Here is a 24383-nt window from a genome sequence, read left to right as displayed (position 1 = left end):
ATATGTTTCATGACATTGCTTTATTTGAAAAAAATAATGTGTGTTTACTTAGTTAAAATGAAGACTGAAAAGTCCCTATCCCCGTGATTTTGAAGTGCCCTTATGAATTAATTTTACACACAGAGAGAGGATCTAGTTCTCATTCCGTGGGTACTAGATTTCTTCCCTGTTTCAGGCAGCAAGAGCTTTCGGCGCGGGACTGTTAACAGCAGGTGTGTGGCAGGCAGAAATCCAACAGGTGCAGCTATGCCCCGCCCCCAATCGCTGCAGCGATGGGAATTCCTTTAAAAAAAACCCCTTAAAAGGCACAAGTGGGCGGGTCGGAAAAGCGCCCTCCCCCGGGTGGGAGAAATGCTATGCAAATCGGAACGCCTCTCATAGCCAATGGCAGAAGGGCAGGAAGGTATCAAGGGTGTGCCGGAACCAATCGGGAGGCAGCAGGTAGCTTGTGAATGGGGAAGGCTGGAGGAGGGAGGAGCCGCCGCGCGCTCAGCAGCGAGGCTTAAAGAATCACAATAATAACACTTCCCCCCAAAAAAATCGTACAAAAAGGGCGAGCGATCGCAGGTGATCGAGGCGAGCGATCCTGGGGGAAGGCGAGGCCGGGCGCTGGAGGCAGAGGGCGGGGCCTGGCTCAGGGAAACCCGAGTGGAGAGAAAGTAACTTTGCAAGGCGCGGCATGGCAGCGGCAGTAGCGGAACGCCCGGGCAGGCTCTGCGGACGGGAGCCGCGGCTGTGAGCGCGCAAGCGGAGAGGGCTGCTCGCGGGGCCAAGCGGAAGGTGCCCGGCTGGGCTTGGCTCGGACGAGTCCTTTCCTGCGAGATCGCGGCAGGCTGAGACCGAGGGACTTGGAGAGAGAAAAAACGCCCCGGGTTTTTATAATTTAATTTAATTTAATTTAATTATTATTACAATCCGGGTTGCGCGATTTGGCTTTGGAGTAGGTGGGAACCTGCGGCCGGCTTTCCTCTTTTCATCGTCGTCCAGCCGGATCAGGCTTCCTCCTCCTCCTCCTCCGGAGCCGGTCCGGTAACCGGGCAGCGTTCAAGGGATCGGGCGGGCGCCGCCGGAGCGCACAGCCAGGCGAGGCGAGCGGGCGCCGGAGCGCTCCAGCCGCGCGTCATGGAGAGCGCGCACAGCTCGACGGCCGAGGAGGTGCTGCGGCGCTTCGGCGTGCGCGAAAGCTGCGGGCTGAGCGCGGAGCAGGTGCGGCGGAACCGGGAGAAGTACGGCGCCAACGGTGAGTCCTGCTGGGGCCGACGCCACCTCGCTCCCTACCGCCGGAGAACCGCGATGCCATCCATGGTGGCTTTCAGAACGGCGATGTCATCAGGACGGGTTTGGGGGTTGGAGCCAGGGTTAGCCCTACTCCGAGTAGACCCATTGAAACCTATGGTTTCAGGTCGCAGCCATGCCATGCAGTCTAAGCGCTCTGCACCGGGCATGGCTCGCCCCCTCCCCAAAAAAGAATCCTGGGAACTGTAGTTTTTAAGGGTGCTGAGAATGGCAGCATCCTTCAACTACAGTTCCCAGGATCCTTGGGGCAGGAGAGGCATGACTGACTGTGGTGTAAGAGTGCTTTGAATGGATGGGTCCTTCCGATTTCTATGGGTCTGCTCTTGGTTGCAGGGATGCCAACTTGAATAAAATATGGGGGGCCCCCGCCCTGCATAATCATCTCATGATGTGGCACATGCACACCATTTGAATGACAATGCCCATCGACTTTGAGGGCCCCAGCTCCCTCAAATATTATGTTGGGGGGCAAAGGGACCTCATCTGGGACTTGGCTCTTATGCTGTTTGGGTGCAACCCTTTGTTTTTCACATAGCGGGGGGCTACCTTGAAAGGGGCCCACCTAAACAGAAAGTTTATAAACAGGGTGTGTGATCTGGGATAAGGGAGGTACTTTTAATGGTTGGGTGTCCTGTGGGGTTTATGTGGGGCTGGATAGGGTGGCTCTGTGGGGCATGGGAGTGCCATCCAGTTTGGGCAGTGGGTGGTAGGATCCTGAAGCCAAAGGTGACTGGGCAGAGAGAGAGAGAGAGAAAAGTGCAATCGCCAAGAACCGCAGCCACTCCTTGTAGGTGCCCGAGAGCAGCACCATGAAGACAAGAACCCTCTGCCCTTTCTTTCAGAGATAGACTGCCCCTAAGCATGCTAGTTCCATTGCGATGCTGCAACGGACAGCCATTAATTGGATCCCCCCTCTCGGGACTTTTGTCTGATCAGTTTTAAAATAAGCACTCAAAGAGGAGCCCCGCTGCTAGAGCAAACCACAGGTTCCATTTAGCTGAGCAGCCTGCTTCCGTAGAAGTCGGCACAAGGCTTCCGGGATGTCTGCAAAAGCAGCCTTTTGCTCCCCTTTGTATTTGCCCCTAGTAATCTTACATTTACAGTCAGAATGCCCTGGACCCTGGAAGCTCCATTGAGAGAGCTCCGAAATGGCAGCTTTCATGCTTGGAGGGGGAAGAGGAGTGACTGATTTATTTATTTTTTAAAAATGTTGCTTCAGAGGATAAATTGAGGTTAGGTTTGGAGACCGTGGCAGGCTGGCGGGTCAGAGATTATTTGGGCATGAAAGGCAAGGCTTGCACCGGCCATTGGTTACGGACCATGGTGGTCTGACTGCCCGGTCAAGGAAGAACTGGCTGGGCCCTGGGCAGGCCCTGGAAGACTGCTTTGCTTAGCAGTTACCTGGAAGGTGAATCATAGAATCGTGGAGCTAGAAGATGCCCCAAAGGTCATCTAGCCCAGCCCCCTGCCATGAGAAGTGCTTGGAGCTGCGATTGTGAATCTGGTCAGGCCTGGGCCAGGGAGGGAGAGCAGGGAGCGGACACCTGGATTTGCAGAGGGCAGAACACCTGGTTTGACTACTGGAAAGGATGCAGTTCTGAGCATCTGAAGGAGTGGTGACCTAGGTCTTTGGGGAACTGCTCTGTGTTGGGACTTGGCTGGAGGTTGATGTGTCTGTTGATGAATGGTGTGGGTGAATTTTGGGGTGCAGGTGACCTGAAAGAGGCTTCTGGAGGGGGATTTGGGTCACAGGCAGAGTAAACACAGGAACATCAGCAAGCTGCTTTCTGTACCGGATCAGTACCCTCAGTCTCTTACAATGTGTGTGCCAGAACCCATCTAGCCGGGTGTTCCCTACACTGACTGGCAGCAGCTCCCTAGGGTTTCGTGTAGGTAGTAGTCTTCTCATCCCTGCTTGAAGCTGCTGAAAGGAATTGAAATTGGGACTTTAGGCATGAAAAGCAGATGTCCTGCAACAGAGCCTTGACCCTTCCAATGTTCCAGCACAGAATTGTAGGGTTGAAAGGGACCCTGAGGGTCCCCGGGACCTGGGAAACGAGCTTTCAAACCCTCACTCAGCCATGAAGCTCACTGGGTGACTTTGGGGCCCAAACACTGCCTCTCCGTCCGACCTACATCACAGGGTGGTTGTGGAGATTAAATGAGGCAGGGGAGAACCATGCATGCGATCATGATCTTAGAGGAAAGATGGGATATCATTTACTTATTTATTGCATTTATATCTCACCTATTTCTTCAAGGAGCACAAGGCAGAGCACATGGTTCTCCTCTTCCTCATTTAGTCCTCACAACCACCCTGTAAGGCAGGTTTGGCTGAGAGGCAGAGCCTGGCCCAGGGTTAGCCAGTGGGCTGAGTGGGGATTTGAACCCAGGTCTCCCAGGTCATTGTCCGACACTCTAACCACTGTGCTACACTAGCTCTCCATTCGTGCAATGAATATTCAGGGCAGAGTGTGCAGGAGCCAGGGTTGGCAGAGGTGGCGTGGGTCAGGGAGTGTACTGATTCAGGCTGTCACCCCACAGCTCACAGTATTGACCACTCTAGAGGGGAGGGAGCAATGGTGCTCTAGATCAGCTTTTCTTAACCCTGGTTCCCCAGAGGTTGTTGAACTACAACTCCCATCATTCATGACAACTGGTCTTGTTAGCTAGGGATAATGGGAGTTGTAGTAAAAAAAAACAGCTAGAGACCCAAGTTTGGGGAAACGCTGCTCTAGATGGTTCTTGCCGTCAGGCTGGTGCTCTCTTAGATGTTGCTGGACCAGGCACCCCCAAACTCAGACTACAATTCCGCTCACCCCTGACCACTGGTCCTTTTAGCTAGGGATGATGGGAGTTGTAGTCCCAAAACAGCTGGAGGGCCGAGTTTGGGGATGCCTGTGCTGGACTCTCATCTCCCTGCCAGAGTGGCCAGTTGCCAGAGAGGATGATGGGAGTTGTAGTCCAAAGCATCTAGAGGGGAACGACTGACTTGGAAATAAGGCCCACTGGGCTACCATGTTCTTTGATTGTGCCATCTGATACTTTGATTGTGCCAGGTGAATGGCAGGTGCCCTGTCCATCTGCCAGACCTGGCCTACGAAGGTGGGAAGATAGTGACAGGGGGATGGCTTGACTTCCCAGGTGGGTGAGAGTTCCATAAAATTTATTATTCTTATTATTAAGACTGTGCTTGCAGCTTGCAGGCTTCAGCCTGGCAGGAGCCAGCTGCAAATTATTGCATCCATTCTTGTGGGTGGAGTCCCTCCCCCCCTCCTCTCCAATCCCAATTAACCTCCATCTCCAGGGCTCAGTCATGCTTAATGACATCACTGGAGCTTGCCTCCTGTGAGATCAACACGAGCTGCCCCTAGGTCTCAGGTCTGAGCCCTGAAACTCAGGGTCCTGACCTAGCAACTCTAGTATTTTACTTGGATGAAATGTTCGCTATTGTATTGTATTGTATGTTCGCTATTGTATTGTTCCTCACCTCTGCTGCAGAGCACGAGACTCTTAATCTCTTGGTTGTGGGTTCGAGCCCCACGTTGGGCAAAAAAGATTCCTGCATTGCAGGGGGTAGGACTAGATGACCCTCGGGTCCCTTCCAACCTTACGATTTTATGATGCTCAGGGATAAGAGACCTGTGACCTTTGTTTCCTGCGGGCGCCACCTTGCCCCCGAGACAATAAGATTTGGTTATCCCTGCACAAAGAAGGGTGGAACTTGACACTGAGCCTCAGAACACAACCACACCTGAGTCAATATTTATCTGATTAGAAGAAAGCTCATTGGAAAGTCCTTATGCAGCCCAACCAATATTTGCATATGCAAATAGCTTTGATGAAGCTGAAATGAAGTGTGTGTGTTGGAAAATGGCAAAAGTTGGAGGGTGGGTTGTGCCAGGTTGTTGGGTGTTGTTTTTTTAAAGGCAATTAATTTTTTTAAAAAAACTTTGTAAAACTAAATTGAGTTTCAGAAGCAATTTGTGATCATCTGCGCAGCCTATTTTTAGAGGATGCATATTTGTCTCTCTGTGTGTGTTCTTTTAAAGGCTACTTATTTTCGGTGGGTAGAACGGAGGGGAGCCTGTTGTAGTTCTGCAGCAAAGCCCTTTCCTGCAACGCTCTCTGGATTATAGAATTGTTGGGTTGGAAGGGAACCCAAGAGTCATTTAGTCCAACCCCCTTCAATGCAGGAATCACGACTAAAGCATCCATGACTGATGGCCGTCCAAGCTCTGCTTTTAAAAACCTCCAATGAAGGAGAGTCCGCCATCTTCCGAGGTGGACCGTTCCATTGTAGAACGGCTCTCTCCAGCAGAAAGTTCTTCCTGATGTTTAGTCGGAATCTCTGTTCTTGTAAATTTGGAGGGCATGGCCAGCCCTAGTGTTGCATGGAGTGAGGCAGCTGCCTCGGGTGGCAGATACTGAGATGGAGGTAGTGAACTCAGCTGGGCATGCTATGCAGCCTTCTCTTTGCTAGCCTTCTGTCCTTGGGTGCCATAGAGGATGCTAATTTGTCTTCAGCGTTAAGACTCAGCTGCCCAAGCGGGAGCACTATTTTGACATGTGCTTTGGACTGCAAAATGTCTTGGGCCCAGTGGCGTAGCGTGGGTTGTCAGCACCCGGGGCAAGGGAAGTAATTTGCGCCCCCTAACCTGTGGATTTTAGCACTGGAGTGCGAGCGCACCCCCCCCAGATGTTGCGGCCGGCCCCCCTGACCCCCCCACACTACGCCACTGGGGCTGGGGGCGAGCGAAGGAGCCAAGGACCCCCCCCAAAGGCTCAGCAGGAATTTATTAAATTTATTATTTGCGGAGCCCCCGCGGGCCGAGGCAGCTGAAGCCCCCTCCCCTCGGGCGCCTCCCCGCCCCCTCCTCTCCTTGGGCTGTAGGTGGAGCCCGCGCTCCGAGGCGCTCCAGATCCGGGCTTGGCGAGCGCCTCTCCTCCTCCCGGCCGGGTCTGGGGGCTTCCAGCCGCGCTCCGTCCTCGCCCGCCCCCCCATCCGCAGCTGAGACTTGCGCTGAGAGCCGGAGCCAGCAGCGCCCCCTTCCGCCGGGAGACCCTCGCCTGCCCGCCGGCTTCCTCTCGGAGGGTTTTGGGGAGCGCAGGGCGCGGCAAGGCCCCTCGGAGCTCTCCTCCCTCCCAGTCGGCAGAAGCCGCCGCCGCCTGTGGCTGGGCCGAGGGGATGGCGTTGGCGTCGGGGTGCGGAGGCTGCCCGTGCCCGGCCAGGCGTTGGTGACGGTGTCGGCGCTGCTGCAGCGGCTGCTCCTCCTGCGAGCAGTGAGTGGAGCGCAGCCGCAGCGGCGGCGGCGGGGGGCACGCGCGCGCTAGGGCACAAGGCTGGCGGTGGCGGCGGGGAGCCCGGCGGAGGAAGGAACTTGTCCCTTCCCTCTGGACTCGCGCCCCCCCAGATGTTGCGCCCGGTGCGGCTGGCACCCCTGGCACCCCCCACGCTACGCCACTGCTTGGGCCAACTGCTGAATGGCTTTGATCAGGCACTGTCAAGCTTCCTGGATGCAGGGGCACACTCACAAACCAGAAAAATTGTTGTGGGCACCCCATACCTAGAGGCACACACTGCAACCTGTTCTTTCAAGCCTGATTTGATGGAACAGGGAACGCTACCTTTTGGTGTTCAGGGAACAGTGTTAGAAACTCAGATATATAAGTTAACCCAGGAGTCAGCAAACTTTTTCAGCAGGGGGCCAGTCCACCGTCCCTCAGACGGTGGTGGTGGGCTGGACTATATTTTGGAAAAAAATAATGAATGAATTCCTATGCCCCACAAATAACCCAGAGATGCATTTTAAATAAAAGCACACATTCTACTCATATAAAAATACCAAGCAGGCCCCACAAATAACCCAGAGATGCATTTTAAATAAAAGGACACATTCTATTCATGTAAAAACGCGCTGATTCCCGGACCATCTGCGGGCCAGATTTAGAAGATGATTGGGCTGGATCTGGTCCCTGGGCCTTAGTTTGTCTACCCATGAGTTAACTGCCAAAACGCACCTTAAACAGCTTATGGGGGCCACAATGGTATGTCTAGGTGCCATCCCCCTCTCCCAGTGGAGATTGTTATTATAATTATTCATTTCATTTCTATACCGCTTTATATTTTAAAGAAAATATATGGGATATATATTCAGTAAGTAAGCTCTTCTCCTTACCTGCTTAAGAAAACTGGAGGGGCCAGCCAGGTGGAGATGTCAGTCACCAAGCTAGCATCCAGAGATCTCTAGGTGGTCACAACTGGACCTGCGCCAGTCACAAGACGAGCCTGGCGCCTGGCTATTTTCGAACACTGTTGGGGAAGACCTCTCCGGCCAGCTTGTGCACCGAAAGGTGTCTTTCCGCTGACCAGCTTGGCGGATCCTGAACTCGCGCCCACCTCTGGCTTCTTTACAGACTCAAGGGATGGCTTTGGAGGTTGAAGGTGATCAACGGCTGCCATCTGGTGATCTCTTACTAGGCGCTGCTGGACTTTGCGAGTCCTAGTTCTGAGCAAGCATGCATAGGAGCGGGCTGGGTGCGAGTTAACCAGCCCTTCAGGATCAGGAATCTTCTGCCACAGGTGCTCTTGGCAGTTCCACAGGAAATCAGGAGGGATTGAGCACAAGCTGATCTGCAAGGCGAACTTCCTAGCCAGCTTCCTAGCCAACAGTATCGGAAGCTGCCTTGAACTGAGTTGGAGTGTTGGCTCTCTTCAGACAAGGGACATTCCCAGTCCTACTAGGAAATGCTGGGGATTCCTCTCAGGTCCTTCTGCATGCAAAGGTCTACCACTCATCTACCACTGAGCTACAGCTCTGTGGGTATAGATGGAGACCGCCAAGACCCTACAAATCTTCGGCGTTCAATTGAGCCTTTGGTTTATCATAGCACATTTCATTTTATTAAATCAGGGGTGGAGAACCTGCACCCCACCAGATGTTGCTACGCTCCATCACTGACCAGTGACCATGCTGGCTGGGGCTGAGGGAGCTGGGAGCCGCCAACATCTGGAAGTCACCAGGGCTGGCAACCCCTGGAAGAAAAGCTACTGTGTTTTGTCGGGTCATTTGGCTAGATGAAACTGAAATTGGAAACCCTTCTTGACCATGTAGAGAAATGGGGAAGAGCATCTTCTTTGCATGTGAAAGGTCCCAGGTTCAATCCCTGGTATTAGTCAGGAAGGACTGGGGAAACCCATTGGAAACGCTGGAAAGCTGCTGCCAGCCAGTGTTGACAGCACTGAGCTTGATGGACCAATAGTCTTCAGAGGCAGTGTGGTATGGCTGTTAACGTATAGGGCCTGGGAGACCAGGGTCCTCACTCAGCCTACCTCACAGGGCTGTTGTGAGCAGGAGAACTATGTACAGCATCTTGAGGCCCTTGGCAGTGGTGGACTTTGGGGTTTCACATTTCAGCGGCACCCTGTGCAACGCTAAAATGCAAACTGGCCGTGCTCCCCTAAATCCGCCTCTGCTCTTGGAGGGAAGGTGGGTTAAGACTGTAACGATTAGAATTGTTGTTGTTGTTGTTTAGTCGTTTAGTCGTGTCTGACTCTTCGTGACCCCATGGACCAGAGCACTCCAGGCACTCCTGTCTTCCGCTGCCTCCCGCAGTTTGGTCAAACTCATGTTCATAGCTTCAAGAACACTGTCCAACCATCTCATCCTCTGTCGTCCCCTTCTCCTTGTGCCCTCCATCTTTCCCAACATCAGGGTCTTTTCCAGGGAGTCTTCATTTCTCATGAGGTGGCCAAAGTATTGGAGCCTCAGCTTCAGGATCTGTCCTTCCAGTGAGCACTCAGGGCTGATTTCCTTAAGAATGGATAGGTTTGATCAGTCTATGGGACTCTCAAGAGTCTCCTCCAGCACCATAATTCAAAAGCATAACAATTAGAATATGTGCCCCCAAATAATCAGTGAACTTGTTGCAAAGATATTTTTTATTTCTTTAATGTGGTTTAGTCCTGCTTTTCCTCCAGGGAGCTCAAGGTGGCATGCATGGTTATTTTCCTCCCCATTTTAGCCTCACAACAACCCTGTGAGGTAGGTTAGGCTGTCAGTTAACATAAGAACATATATATTTTAAAAAAGAAATGCAAGTAAGGAGCTGGCCCTACCATTAGGCAGAGTCAGGAAGACGCTTCAGGCAGCGGTGAAGTGAGCAGTGGCAGCAAGATGTCAGAGGAGAGAGCTGTGTGTGCCGCAACACCTGCCATGTCCAAGCCTGTTGCCTATGAGTGCGGCCAGAGTTCTTGTCCCATCACCAGTGTTGAAGTAAGCTGTCACTGCCAGGGTACAGAGGTGCCATCTTGGGCCCAACAGTGGAGGGGCTCAACGCCGCAGTACACACTTGTAGCATCATGCACTGTGTTTAGCGCATGCCTCTGGTATCACGTGTGCACCCTGAACAAACTACAACTCCCAGAATTCCTTGGGGGAAGCCGTGATGATCTAAAGTGGTTTCAGAGTGCTTTAAGGATAGGGTGCAGCCTTTTAGTGGTACAGTGGTACCTCTGGTTACGAACTTAATTTGTTCCGGAGGTCCTTTCTTAACCTGAAACTGTTCTTAACCTGAGGTACCACTTTAGCTAATGGGGCCTCCCGCTGCCGCCTTCTGTTCTCATCCTGAGGTAAAGTTCTTAACCCAAGGTACTACTTCTGGGTTAGTGGAGTCTGTAACCCAAAGTGTTTGTAACCTGAGGTGTTTGTAACCCGAGGTACCACTGCATTTGGTCATAAGCTGGACTGAGGCCACAATGGCCAGGTAGGCTTCCCTTGACGATTTGTTCCTTTTCCATCCGACAATGTGCAGAACGGCTTGTTTATGATGGATGATTTTGCCGTCAGAGCGGAGCCCATTTATAAATTAACGGAACGCTGTTTCTTGGGAATGGTATTTATTTGTAATTCTATAATTAAAAGAAGGTTGTAGCTTGCTGCATCCTGGAAGGCGTTCAGAGATCGAGCGCAACCAAATTAAAGTGAATCATTCCTACGTTTTTGGAGGCAGCTTCTTTGGAGACAGTCCAGTTGGTGGCGGTTTCTCCCATCGAAACAAAAAAACCCACATTGTTGTGAGAAATTGGCCCTCTTCATAATCTTACGGGTGCTTAAAAAGAGGGATGTGACCTTTTCCACAAGTGAACAACCAAGCTCCCATCTACAGAGCAATTAAAGGCATTCATTGAAATGTGGTTTCGGGCTAGGACTGCAGAGCCCTGGGTTCAAATGCTACTTTGGCCCAGAGTCTTTGGATGAGTCTCCAACCTGCCAGCTAAGATTTTCTTTGGAGACTCTGTTGGCAGTTTTGTTTTTGTGAGGTGCCTAGTGGCCAGACCCACCACGAAAGTTCACTGAGAAAGTTCACTGTGGTGACAAAGTATTGTTCCCAGTGGACTTCTGAAAAAAAAATGGCTGCCACAGCTACCTCATGTGGAGCCACCACCAATAAGTCTCCACTTCTGTTCCCCTCAAAAAATAGCTGAAATGCACCCCCTCAGTGTATGAGTATGTTTTGACTTTTTTTCCTAAATGAGGTTGTGAATTAACTTGTGTTGACTGTTTTAATTATAGTGGGCAGTGTTCTGGGTTTTCAATTGGAAGAGCAGTATAAATATATATATCAAAATGTTAAATAATATATATAATATATATATATTTGTTCCTTGTTGATGGGATCAGGGAGGGACTTTGGTAATCTTTCGTAATATGATACCCTGTGCAAGCCCAAACTTTGTAGTATTTTAGGTAGGGTTTGAAATCAGCAGGGCGCCAGGCACATTTTGCACCTAAAAATTCTCCATTTGCGAGCACCTCAAAAAGTCTGGGTGCCCTTTTTTTGCGCCTGGTTGACAGTCAAGGATTAATGAAATAATGTATGTGCTTCGAAGCCTCAAAGTATATGTTAAGGAGTTTAACAATAAAGAGTAGAGTGTTTTGAAAACTGAAGTATGGTACCATTATTTTTATTGGAAACACCAAATTAAACATGTATTAACAATTTCTGATAAAAATGTGTCACTTATGTGAATTGTGTGTTATTTCATGCTTATCAAAATAATAAATGAAAATTGTTGCCACATGGCAACTAGGCAATCTGTTTTGGCACCCACAACCCAGGTCTCAGGAGCCATTTGGCTGCTAGCTCTTCTGTCCCAGTTTCTAACACTGAGTTTAGGGGAATGAGGGCCTCCTAACAGCTTTCAGCACCCTTATTTTTTAATTTCATTTCACAAAACATAAATACTGCTCGGTTGTATTTACCTTTAAGAAACTACAGTACTCAGTTTCTTTGGGGAAAAGCCATGACTCTTGAAAGTTGCTACATGGTGCTTTAAATGTACACAGTGACAGGGGGCCTTAAGGCACCTTCCTGAGTAAAGAAACTGCCTCCATTTCAAGGCAGTTATGACTGGGGGAAGGGATAAATAATAAATTCTGCCTTGAGGCGCAGATAGATATGCTGGTGCTTTGTTATTCCAGGGAATAGATGTCTTTGTGGGGCCGGTTTGTGGGGTGCTTTTGAACCTCCATGTCCCAAATAGGAGGGGCAGCTCCTATGATATACTTCCCTTCTGTAAGGTGCTGCTTCTCCAGGAATGAATGTTGAATCCATGGGCTCCATCTACTTTCCTGCGCGTAGGACAAAAACTTGAGTTGTAATCCCATTTCCGGCTGCCGTTCCCAGTTTTCTTTTACTGGGGTGATGCCAGTGGTTTTGTTTCCCACCCCATGGCGGTACTGAGCATGCTCAGTCCCCATCAGTGGCGGACCTGGGGGGGTGGTTCTCTAATTTCAGCAGTACCCTGTGCACTGCCAAAAATTGGCGCCTACTTGCCTCTCACTTTCCATTCTACCTTATACGTATCTGTGGCACCCTCGTGGCATATGTGATCCCAAAGCTCCGCACTCAGAGCAGCCACGCCGGTTGTGCTCTCCTAAATCTGCCTTTGCCCTCATTGAGTTGCTTGGAGGTGTCCCATTCAGATTGGTTTGCCCCCCCTTTAAAACAGCCCCTTCATTTGGGTTGCTCGAAATGGGGAAAATGCAAGCGAATATTCCTTGGTTCATTTTCTCGCATTTGCTCTTGCTTCTGTGTTCGTGGGACGTAGAGTCGCCTGCCCACCCCAATCTTGGAGCAGTGTGAGATTCCAGGCATTTACCTGGGGTTCACGTTTCCTTTTGGGAATGAGGCACAGCAAAGACTGGCGTCTTTAGGATTTATGGTTTATTGACACATCTATGCAACCTGAAGCTGAGGCTCCAATGCAGGCATAGGCAAACTTGGCCCTCCAGATGTTTTGGGACTACAACTCCCATCATCCCTGACCACTGGTCCTGTTAGCTAGGGATGGTGGGAGTTGTAGTCCCAAAGCATTTGGAGGGCTGAGTTTGCCTGTGCTTGCTCCAATACTTTGGCCACCTCATGAGAAGAGAAGACTCCCTGGAAAAGACCCTGATGTTTGGAAAGATGGAGGGCACAAGGAGAAGGGGACGATAGAGGACGAGATGGTTGGACAGTGTTCTTGAAGCTACCAGCATGAGTTTGACCAAACTGTGGGAGGCAGTGGAAGACAGGAGTGCCTGGCATGCTCTGGTCCATGGGGTCACAAAGAGTCGGACACAACTAAACGACTAAACAACAACAACAACAACATGCAACCTGAGCCTGAGATGGAGGGGTTTGTAGCATTAACAACCCCAAAAGGTCTTGTTTCTCTTATAGCCAGAAATCAGACATTGTGCTCTGGCTCACTGGCTTTCCATCCTCAGCTTTGTTTCTAGGTCACATTGCAGACACTTTCAACTCTAAACTCAGGCTTATGTCCTTTCCCCATCTTATATAGAGACCCCTCTCTCTTGCTTTCTTCATGGCCCATCAAACTAGGTGATTACCTGAAGACCTGACTTGGTTAGCTTCTAACACTTGCAGGTTCCAGGGATAGAGTGTCTGGCACCCAGTTTAACACCCCAAGCCTTGATTAAATTCCAACACTTACTGGATCCAGGGATTTATCGTGGTCTGGCACCCACAAACTCATAACACTAGAAGAATACAGTGGTGGGGCTGGAAGGGACCTCCCGGGGAGCCCTCCTTGTCATTGGTGGGTGGGGCCAGAGGTAAAAGTGGGTGGAGCAATATACAGTAGGTCACATTCCAGTCATAGGAAAGTTCAGAGCCTTCTGCACACACACACACACACACACACACACACACACACACCCCTCCATGTTGGGCAAGACAGAGGCATGATAACATTTCGGGAACTCTTCCCAGCAAGCAAAAACACTTGAAGAGGCTGTTATGCAGGGCTTTGGATGGGTGGCACCCGGGGAAGAGCCTCAAGGGATGGATATGGATGCTGGGGGTGTGTGCATTTGAGCTGTGGAATAGAGGTTCTTTCCCCAGGATTTGGAGGAAGACAGCTTTGTTTTGAAGGATCTGGCGAGTTCACAGCCAGATCTGCAATGTGTAGATTTGTTAATCTCTCCTTTTTCTTTTTAAAAAGTGATAAATGGTTGCTAGGAAGAAATTGTTTGCTTGTTGCATAACCGTGTGTGTGTTCTGCACACACACAGAGACACACCGGCTTCCGGCTTCCATTATGCTTTTATTATTATTATTATTATTATTAAGTGCCAGCTAAGCTTCAGAACAGCTTGATCCGTAAAATGTGCTGGGAGGGACAAGGCAGACCTTAGCAAATTAGTTTGTAGACTTTCCAGATTTTCTTCTGCTTTTGCATCTTGTCTCGCCTTCTGAGAGCCAAACCGGAGGCTCTGCGGCAGATGTGTGAACAGTCCTCTGGCGTTTTTTATGAAGGAGATCAAGCAGTGGGGAGGGCGGTGGAGGGGAGGGTAAGGCAAGTTGACCCTCTCCCCTCTCTGACTTCTTTTTCTCCCATGAGAGACAAGCGCACTGAACTTTCCTGGCCTTATAACAACAAGAAATGTCACAGGTGCCCTCTTTCTATTCAGGTATTTAGCTTTCTGATATGGCATTGGGGGAGAAAAGAGAAATGCTTTTTTTTAAATTTAAACAACTTCCTGACTCATCCAGCTCAACTTTCTGTTCTTCAGCACATCGCCCACCTTCCAGCCCCCGAAGCACACACTTAAAACCGTCTGATTCATAAACATTCAGTCCGCCCCACCCCCTTCTCCCAATCCTTTTTTCCTCTGGGGAAATCCAGATTACATTCAAAATGCCTTGGGTGCTTGATAATTTAATTTAAGCAAGCCCTGAATTTTGAATTGGGGAAAGATTTGCTTTCACTTTTTAAAGCCTGTTGGGCTGGCAGCAGCAGTGCAGCTATAAACACAGGAATTTGGATAGAGGGGAGTTGTGCCCTGAGCTTTGTTTGGAGACGTACGATGGGCTGTAGCTCATGCTTGAACATGAGAAGAGCTTGCTGGATCAGGCTAGTGGCCCATCTAGTCGTCCAGCATCCTGTTCTCACAGTGGCCAACCAGATGCCTCTTCTGGGAAACCCCCAATCAGGATTCAAACACAAGAGCAGTCTCTTCTCCTGGGGGCTGAGGTTCTGATACTCCCTTTTAAAATAAATCAGAAAATGTCTTCACCCTGCTCTTTGATCAGTAAGATGCTCAAAGTGGTTAATATGACATTAGAAAGAACTTCCTGAACGCAAGAGTTGTTTGACAGCAGACTCCCCTTTGTGGGAGGTTTTTAAGCAGAGGTTAGATGGCCATCTGCCAGGGATTATTTTGCGATTCCTGCATTGCCAGGGGTTGGACTAGATGCCTCTTGATGCCCCTTCCAGTTCTATGATTCTTTGGCCTCTGATTTTGCAAAAGCTGCATAGCCTTCAACGCCCTCTGTCTTGCCACTCTTGAATCCTGATACATCCCAGCCCACAATTTCAACTGATGCATAGCAATTACAGTGGTACCTCGGGTTACAGACACTTCAGGTTGCAGATGCTTCAGGTTACAGACTCCGCTAACCCAGGAATAGTATCTCAGGTTAAGAACTTCAGGATGAGAACAGAAATTGTGTGGCGGCAGCGGGAGGCCCCATTAGCTAAAGTGGTACCTCAGGTTAAGAACAGACTTCCAGAACGAATTACCGGTAAGTTCTTAACCAGAGGTACCACTGTATATCCTGCTCTTCAGCTGGAAAGGCTCCCAAGGCAGCTTACATCTCAACAAAATACAATGTGGTCCCTACCCTTGGGCTGATCTAAGAAGGCATGGCACAAAAGGAAAATGGAATGAGGAGGGAAGAGGATATGTCCATTCTCTTTTAAAGCCATCTAGGTTGGTGGCCATCCCTGACTCCTGCAGGAGTGAATTCCATAGTTCAACTGGCCGCTGCGTGAAGAAGGGCTTTCTTTTATCTGTACTGAATCTTCCCACATTCAGCTTCATGGGATCTCCACGGTTTCTCGCAGGGGAAACTTTTCCCTATGCGCTTTCTCCACGCCACACATAATTCTGTGAACCATTTTTGTGCCACTTCTCCCTGGCCTTTTCTCTAACATATGATGTCCCGAACACCGCGACCTTTCCTCATAGCTGAGCCGCTCCATCCCCTCAATCATTTTGATTATCCATTTCTGGACCTTTCCCAACTCAAATAGGATATTGTAGAGTCGGAAAAGGTTCAGAAAAGAGAGGGGGGGAAACTGGGTAAAGAGAGACAGCTTGGCCAGTTAACCCCTCAAAATATATACAGTGGTACCTCTGGTTACATACGCTTCAGGGTACATACGCTTCAGGTTACAGACTCTGCTAACCCAGAAATAGTACCTCGGGTTAAGAACTTTGCTTCAGGAAGAGAACAGAAATTGTGCTCCGTTGGCGCGGCAGCAGCAGGAGGCCCCATTAGCTAAAGTGGTGCTTCGGGTTAAGAACAGTTTCAGGTTAAGTACGGACCTCCGGAACAAATTAAGTGGTACCTCGGGTTAAGAACTTAATTCGTTCTGGAGGTCCGTTCTTAACCTGAAACTGTTCTTAACCTGAGGTACCACTTTAGCTAATGGGGCCTCCCGCTGCTGCTGCACAATTTTTGCTCCCATCCTGAGGTAAAGTTCTTAACCTCAGGTACTATTTCTGGGTTAGCGGAGTCTGTAACCTGAAGTGTCCGTAACCCGAGGTACCACTGCACCTCACTCTTTCTTTTCCTGCTGTGGCGATGTTATGAATAGATCTTTCTTCAGAAACCCATCCCTCAAATGGGAGGCATTGATATAAAGAGTGCAGTGAGCGTGACTTTCTGAAAGCAGCATGAAAGAGATAAACTTTGTGGCTCAGAGTGAGTTGACACATGGGGCTGCTGGGGGTGCGTGTGTGCGGGGCGGGGAGCGACTCTGCGGCTTCTCGACTGTTTCCATGACGCGCTCTCTGTGTTTGTGAGATTCATTCTTCCGTCGGATTAAAGCCTCCCTAACTGTTTTCGCGAGAAGCTGCTGGGGCCGAGCTGGAGGGCTGCCAGCTGCTTCCCAGATGGTGGAAAGCACGGGTCGTATCAAATAATTGTTTCGTAATCTGCACACACCCATTGGCATGGCTGGACGTTGCAAACCTGGTCTCCTAGGTTCTTCTCTGAATGGTACAGTGGTACCTCAGGTTAAGAACTTAATTTGTTCTGGAGGTCCGTTCTTAACCTGAAACTGTTCTTAACCTGAAGGACCACTTCAGCTAATGGGGGCTGCCGCTGCACGATTCCTGTTCTCATCCTGAAGCAAAGTTCTTAACCTGAGGTACTATTTCTGGGTTAGCGGAGTCTGTAACCTGGAGCGTCTGTAACCTGAAGCGTCTGTAACCCGAGGTACCACTGTACTTAGGCCGTGTTCGCACCATACACTCGAGAATTGCCGCAAGACAGCCTTTCATCTCCACAGTTCCGTGGTTGGAAAAGAAAGAAAGAATTCTGCATGGTTTCCAAAACAAAAACCAGTCCAGGGAAGCGGGTTAAGATGCTCTCTTTCCTGCCCTTCCACAGGGCGCACAGCTTTTTTGGGGATGTTCGGCTACCCCCAAAATAAAGTGGAAGCCAGCATGGGATGCAAGCGCCCCATTAATCTATCTGGGTTTTAAAGTTTTCACTTAAGTTCAACTCCCCCATCCATGCCCCCACCCACCCACTAAATCAAATAAATACATAAAAATATTTAAATAAAAGTAGAAAGAATCAGAATATTTGAAATTGAAATGCTCGCTGCATTGGGAGAAAAAAGGGAGGAATTTGAGAAGGAAGTGCTGAAAAGGTTTTCAGCAAATCCAAGAAATCTTGTTTTAGTTTAGATTTTTAAGATAAAAAAAGGCAAGCCCATAGTAATTTTGCAAAATATACTTGTTAACCGCATGAAAGGTAGTCCCTGGTGTTAATTTTTTATATTTAGCTTCCTAGTTTTCAAATGACAGAAGATTTTTGATTTCTCTGAGCGCTTGGGATCAAAAGAAAGTAATTTAAAGCAACTGTTGTTGAGAAATTTCAGTCCAAAATCTTCCAGACAGAGGATGATGGCAGGTGCGTGTCCTGCTCCACTCTCACATAAGTCCTGGCTACGCCCATGTGGCCCCGTCTTTAAAAACGAAGGGGTGGTTCTTTAGCCGAAAGTAAGAGTTTAAAGGTGGGAAACATTTAAGGAGCAACTTGCATAAACCTCGATGACTTTTCACTGACTGATGCACACAAATACCTCCTCGCCCAGGTCTTTGGCAAAGAAACAGCATGAATCACCCACTCTGAAGCTGTCTGCCACCTGCTGCCAGCTCACCTTGTGTGTGTTTTAAGCACCTTTTAAGGGTGCTTTAATTCTGTAGAGATAGTGGCTGTTTTATTGCTCTCTTCCTGGGACCAGCTGGTGAAGGGCGGCTTAAAGACACCTTAAACAAATGTGCTGATATCTGAATGGTGCAGCAAAGCTGTTTCAAGTGGAGATGAAAATTTGGACTTTTGTTTTCGGTGGTCCCCAAATAAAGCCATGCCTGGTGAGTCACAAGAAGAGCACTTAACTGCTTCTCCTGGTTGGGTTCCCCCTGCGCATACCTTTGTAAACCAAGAAAACTTTAATAAAAATATTTTTTTAAAAAACAAAAACAACCCACACGGGACACATTCTTTCTTTCCGCTCATCAATATGTTAACATTGCATGGAGCAAAAAAAGTAAACTAAGGCCAAAAATTCTGTGGGATGCTTTTTTTTTTGGTTGTTATTACAATGGTTGAAATTTGGAGGTTATACTACCAGGAAGGAAACAATAAACTGGAATGACTATATTGGATGTTGGTGTAATTTCTGCGGCGGTAAAGTATACCCGGTGTTAGAAATTAGCCAGGTGTGTTTTGTGCCAGGAGCGGGTCCAGTTGTGACCTCGTGGAGATCCCTGGATGCCAAGTTGGCGACTGACATCTCTATCTGGATGGCCTCTCCAGCTCTCTTAAGCAGGCAAGCGGAAGAGCTCATTTTTTGCATTTATATCCCACCTTTTTCTCCAAGAAGCACATGGTTCACTCCCCTCCTTGGTTAAGCCTTTCAATGACCCTGTAAGGTAGGTTCAGAGGCTGTGACTGACTCCAAGGTCACCCAGTGAGCTTCCTGACTGAGTGGGGATTCGAACCCTGATCTCCCGGGTCCTAGTCTGACACTCTAACCACTACACTACACTGGCTTCCTAGAGTACATCTGCTGTGGGGAAGCTATATAAATTAAGCAAGCAAATAAATATGGGGGAAGCAAAATGTCACTTCGAGAAAGATGTGAAATATTTTCCTTGAAGCTTGAATTGCTTTTATTCTGGATTGTTGTATTTTAATGTGCTGTAAACCGCGTTGGGATCCTGTCTTTAAAATATAAAGTGGCATAGAAATGATGATGATGATGATAATGTCATTGAAACAACAAAAAAGGCACCTAGACATTCTGTTGTGGTGACTAGCGAAATGGTGTCTGGGCGGATTTTTGCTGAAAAGGCAAAAATGCCCAGGAAAGCCTGGACATATGGCAAATACAGTGGTACCTCAGCTTACATATGCTTCAGGTTACAGACGCTTCAGGTTACAGACTCCGCTAACCCAGAAATAGTGCTTCAGGTTAAGAACTTTGCTTCAGGATGAGAACAGAAATCGTGCAGTGGCGGTGCGGCAGCAGCGGGAGGCCCCATTAGCTAAAGTGGTGCTTCAGGTTAAGAACAGTTTCAGGACCTCCGGAACGAATTAATTACTTAACCCAAGGTACCACTGTAGGGGGAGATGTTCCCTCCAAAAGCTCGACAGTTTTGGCCAAGTGCCACCCAGGAAGGATATCAACCGTGTTCAACCCTGGCGCTCTTTATCCGAAGGTTATTCCGCCTTTCATGGAGGTGTGGCTTTGGGAGGGCGGAAATCTGTTTTTCTTGCCCCTGTGCAGCGTAATTCCCTAGGTACCTGTCCCTGGCATTAGCTGACCTGCTGTTTCCTGGCATTTCAAAACTCTGCTGCATATATATTTTTAACACAATCGGAAGAGGGGCGAGGTAGAACGAAAATGAATTCAAAGGAACGAGCTGCTGGTTGGTTGGTTTGTTTGGACCCGTGGGGGGGGGGTGTTAGTTGCGTTTGCGCTTTTTTACATGTAACCACGAAATCCCAATTTCTATGGTCGCTGCCGGAAAAAATAGACGGGTCTGTGTACGCTGAGATTCTCTGGAAATCCGGGGAGGGGGCGGTTCCAGTTCCTAAGAGTCTTATGTTTCTTGCACAGCTTCCTCCAAGCAGCTCAGAATAGCTTGCCTGTTCCTTCCCCTTCTCATCCTCACGACAACAACCCCACGAGGTAGTCTTGGTGGACAGTGCCTGCGTAGTAAGCTTTGCGGTCGGTTGTGGGTTTGGAACCCAGGTCCCCTTGACTCTAGTCGCCAAACTTTTCGAACTCAAATTCTGAGAGAGGGGGTGCAAAATAGCAATATATACGAAATCAGAATGACAGCCACCTCAGGATAACCTTAGGCTTAGCGTGGGAAGTTAGCCATGCCCTGCTGGTCCCGTTTGGGGAGGTGAAGAAACATTTACTGCTACTAAGACAGAGGTCAAAAGGTTTGGCCCCAAAGGTTTCAGAAAGGGCTGTAGCTATTGCATGCGGAAGGTCTAGCTCCAGTCTCCAAGAGCATCTCTACTAGTTAGGGTTGGAGACGCCCAAGTGCCAGACCCATGTTTCCAGAACCATGAGGACTGGAGTCTTGGTTTATTTTGAAGGGAAGGGCCGTAGCTCAGTGGTAGCATCTACTTTGCATTCCAGAAGTCTCAGGTCCAACTTCCAATGGCATCTCCAGGTAGGCTCCTTCCTGAAACCCTTTAGTGTACTGTAGACAATACTGAGATAGGTGGACCAGTGGGCTGATTCAGTATTTGATTCCTATTCCTATGTTCCTAACCCCAATAGTGCCTGCTGAATGAGTCCACAGCGTCACAAGAAGATTCCAGCATTGCGGGGGGTTGGATCAGATGACCCTCGTGGTCCTTTCCAACTCTATAGTTCTGTGATTCACTGAGGGGGTGGTGGGGACGGACGCAATTCCAAGGGCCGTCTGGCAGTTCCCTCCCTGCAAGAAGTGAGGTTACAGGGAACCAGGCAGAGGGCCTTCTCGGTGGTGGCACCAGCCCTGTGGAATGCCCTTCCATCAGATGTCAAGGAAATAAACAACTATCTGACTTTTAGAAGACACCTGAAGGCAGCCCTGTTTAGGGAAGTTTTTAGTGTTTTGTGGTGTTTTTGATATTATGTTGGGAGCCGTCCAGAGTGGCTGGGGAGACCCTGCCAGATGGGCGGGGTATAAGTAATAAATATTATTTATTTATTACATCATTGGACATGTTACTCAGCTGGGCGAGCCAATGTTCTGAAGTCCGTATGGGTCATACAATTTCATCTTCTTCCCTTTTCTGTCTGGCGCTGACCTTTGTTCAGAAATGTAAATTATGTTCTTCAGAAAAGAGCAATGAGGAAATGGGCTGGAGGCTATTGCTAGAAATATTTTTTGGTGTGCCAGGTGTGGACATCTTTGGGTGGGACGGACATCTCTTTGACACATGCTTGTGTCGGATAACTGCGCCTGCCGAACAGTATGTCCTTAGGAACTGTGCTTTGCAAATGTCAAAACGCCACATCGCCTGAGGGGCAGGAGTGATGATTGAGCCAGATAGCAGGGGAGTGTGGGTCAGGGCGGCTGCACCCATGACAAATTGTGTGGAAGAGTGGATTTTCGCCGGTGCTAACTGGGTGTTACGCAGACTTTGGAGAGACAAACCTCCCTCTTCGCCACAGCTTTAAAAGCTCTCAAAGTGTCTTGATTTGGATCTGATACACGAGAACTAGACTCATCACAAAATCATTACTTTGATTGAATCTATGCGCCCACCTTTTGCCAGTGGGCTGCCACATATTCCAAAACAGAACCAAAGGATTGTACAAAAAATGTACAAAATCATTTGGTTCTCTCCAACTATGTCCTTCCCACAGTATACTCATTGAAATTAATGGAGCTCAGATAGACATAGCTGTTAATTTCATTGGCTTTCTCCTCTCCTGAGGAGAATACAACTGAATTAAAATACACATCTGCACACTTTGTGTGTGTGTGATTCAGGCAATGTGCTTCAGTTTTAAACACCTTGGTAAAAATACAAGATCAGTTAAGGCAGGGGATCCCCAGCCTTTCTGAGGCCAGTTGAGTCATTTGGAATTTTTAGATAGTTTTGTGGGCTCCAACACAACACGTCTGTGGTGCGGAGGGTGTGTAGCATAATGCAGGTCAACTACCGTATGTCAAAGAGCAGGAAAAGGCCACAGTCGCACTATACTGCCACAACAAGATGGCTACCCCATGGAACTTGTTATATGCATATAAATGATCATCTTGTCGCAAAAGCTAAAATCTACTACCTATTTTAGGTAGCTGTTTTTGTTTGCTTTCTACACCGCCTAAGATATTATGGCCAAATTTTGTATGATGGTTCCTGGGATCAAGGAGCAACTTTTCGTTTCTTTGGATGCAACTAGACGCCATTTTGAATCAAGATGGCGGACTGAACCTTTGAAAACTCCACAATTTCCCCCCCTTAGGATTCCCAAATAATGTCAGGTTATGAGACTGCTGGTCTGAATATATTTACTGTATGCCCGTAAACTGTAGCATCACCGTATTAAATAGCAACAAATAACTTTTTAAAACAAATAATTAAAGGAAGCTTCAGGCGCCATCAGCAATTAAGCAAACCTATTTTGCTCATGTTGATGCTCAGACAAAGAGACATCTGCAGCTGCTAATTAAACTGTTTATAAGTAATAAAGAATAGTTAATTATCACATTGAGAATTGGCAGTATGGTCCTTTTGGAAACGTTTTGTTTACAAATTATTATTATCATTGATTTATTAATTGCCTTCTAAACCACCATCTCAAAGAGATTTACACAGAAGGTGCTGGGTATTTCTAGCGAAGGCAGACACCTTGTCGAACACTTTTTTGGATTTAGTTTTTTAAAAGTTTGAAAAGCTGTTGATCATACAATGTTTCAAAAGGAAAACATGGAGCAAAATTATTGTAGCTACTTCCTTGGCAGTGAAAATTCAGATCCTCTGTTTCCCCACTATCACAAAAGTGCTTGCAGTTTAGACGTGGTATTTTCTTCTACCTCCCCTTTGTAATAGCAGCTGTTCAGTGTTCAAATCTGACCAATTTGAATACTCAAAGGGAACTTTTCTATTAAGGTCAAAGACGACTCATAGCCACCCATTTTTTTAGTTCTGTATGGAGTGCTGTGAGTGGGCAGGTCAGGGAATACTTGGAGAACACAGCTGTCAGGAAGTCAGACAAGAACTTTATTGTCTCTGTCTTCCGCAAGGACAGACACAACAAACGCCCGACTCCACCCACATACAGTAAGTCCAGTGCCATCTAGTGATAAAATGCTATTAATGACACTATCCACCAAAAGCATTAATGAAACTTAAATTTCTAATTTTTGCCTGAACAATGGAACAATCTGTGAAATAGGTCTGGAGGAATGCCATATTGGTTAACCCCACCTCCAGATGTGAAAACATGGGAAAATACAGGTCTATCCCTCTTTTGCTGCTGGATACAAATGTCTTGGAATCTGTTGTCAGCCGTGTGCATAGTGCACAGCCAATGGCTAAATAGCCTAGTCGGTATCCTCTGATGTTTTGTGACTAAACCTCTCTCTGGTCTCCAAACCACTGTAGGCATATCATTACTCCAGATGCACCCACTCGACCGCTTTGAATGGCAGATTTGGCACTCTTACAGGTGCCATATTAATAATACCTGTTCCACGTTTGTCAGAGCTCAATCTTTTAATGTGGCATCACCTGCACTTTGCATGCAAGTTATAATCTGTTTTAATTTCTAGTTTCAACTTTTTGAAATTGTCGTTGTTAATTCTTCCTGTTGATAATTTCATTGTTTATTTTATTGCTCAACAACTTTGGCTGCCCCCACCAACAAAAACCCTCACTATGCACATGACCCTCTTTGAGATTTACAGTTGAGCGGTGTATACATTTTATGAAATAAATAATGAATAAAGGAGGTTCTCTAAAGGGGAAACATCAGTCTGTTGTTTAGAATCTTACAAACCTCTTAAAAAGGAAAGGAGCCTATAGAAACAAATAAATAGGAAAAGAAAGAGGAAACAAAACACTTTAACATAAATGTTTTTATTTCTGCATTTAGATCTGTAGACGATTCAAAGAAAGAAAATAGTATGTATTATTTTTAAAAGTTTTTAATGAAAAGGAGGAACAGAAAATATAAATTAGACACTCAGATCAATTGCAAATTACTGTCTAAATTTTTTGTATTAGATTTAAGTTGTTGTTATTGGCACAGTTCAGTGGCGCTGCCTGAGCAGCTTGCCTGGGAACACAGTTCTGCCTATTATCTCAAGAGCTTGCAAGCCTGACGCGTCTGGGTGGGACTCCACCCCTCCCCTTCTCTCTTGAAGAGAAATGAGGTGTGACTCTTGCCACTGCAAGCATTCTGCCCTGGAGGCTTCTTGCATCTTCCTTTGTGGCTTGACAGCCTTTTAGCACCTGCAGGGCAAGAAAAACCTAAACAA

General features: G+C 48.0%; 1 protein-coding gene across 2 annotated transcripts in view; it reads left to right on the top strand.

Annotated features, from left to right (window-relative positions):
• Window positions 1-466: 466 nt before the first annotated feature.
• Window positions 467-24383, top strand: part of LOC128403204 (sarcoplasmic/endoplasmic reticulum calcium ATPase 3) — a 90729-nt gene continuing 66812 nt past the window's right edge. Inside the window, exon 1 of one of the 2 annotated variants that reach the window (XM_053367893.1) lies at window positions 467-1240. In XM_053367893.1, the coding sequence (XP_053223868.1) occupies window positions 1123-1240 (118 nt within the window). In that variant the 5' untranslated portion in view covers window positions 467-1122. The remainder of the gene's footprint in view (window positions 1241-24383) is intronic. The other variant, XM_053367894.1, reaches the window with a different exon arrangement.

The sequence above is a fragment of the Podarcis raffonei genome, chromosome 15 (assembly GCF_027172205.1).
Source record: "Podarcis raffonei isolate rPodRaf1 chromosome 15, rPodRaf1.pri, whole genome shotgun sequence".
Taxonomy (NCBI): Eukaryota; Metazoa; Chordata; class Lepidosauria; order Squamata; family Lacertidae; genus Podarcis; species Podarcis raffonei.
The sequence above is the reverse complement of the archived record's forward strand: the minus strand, read 5'-3'. Positions and strand labels throughout refer to the sequence as shown.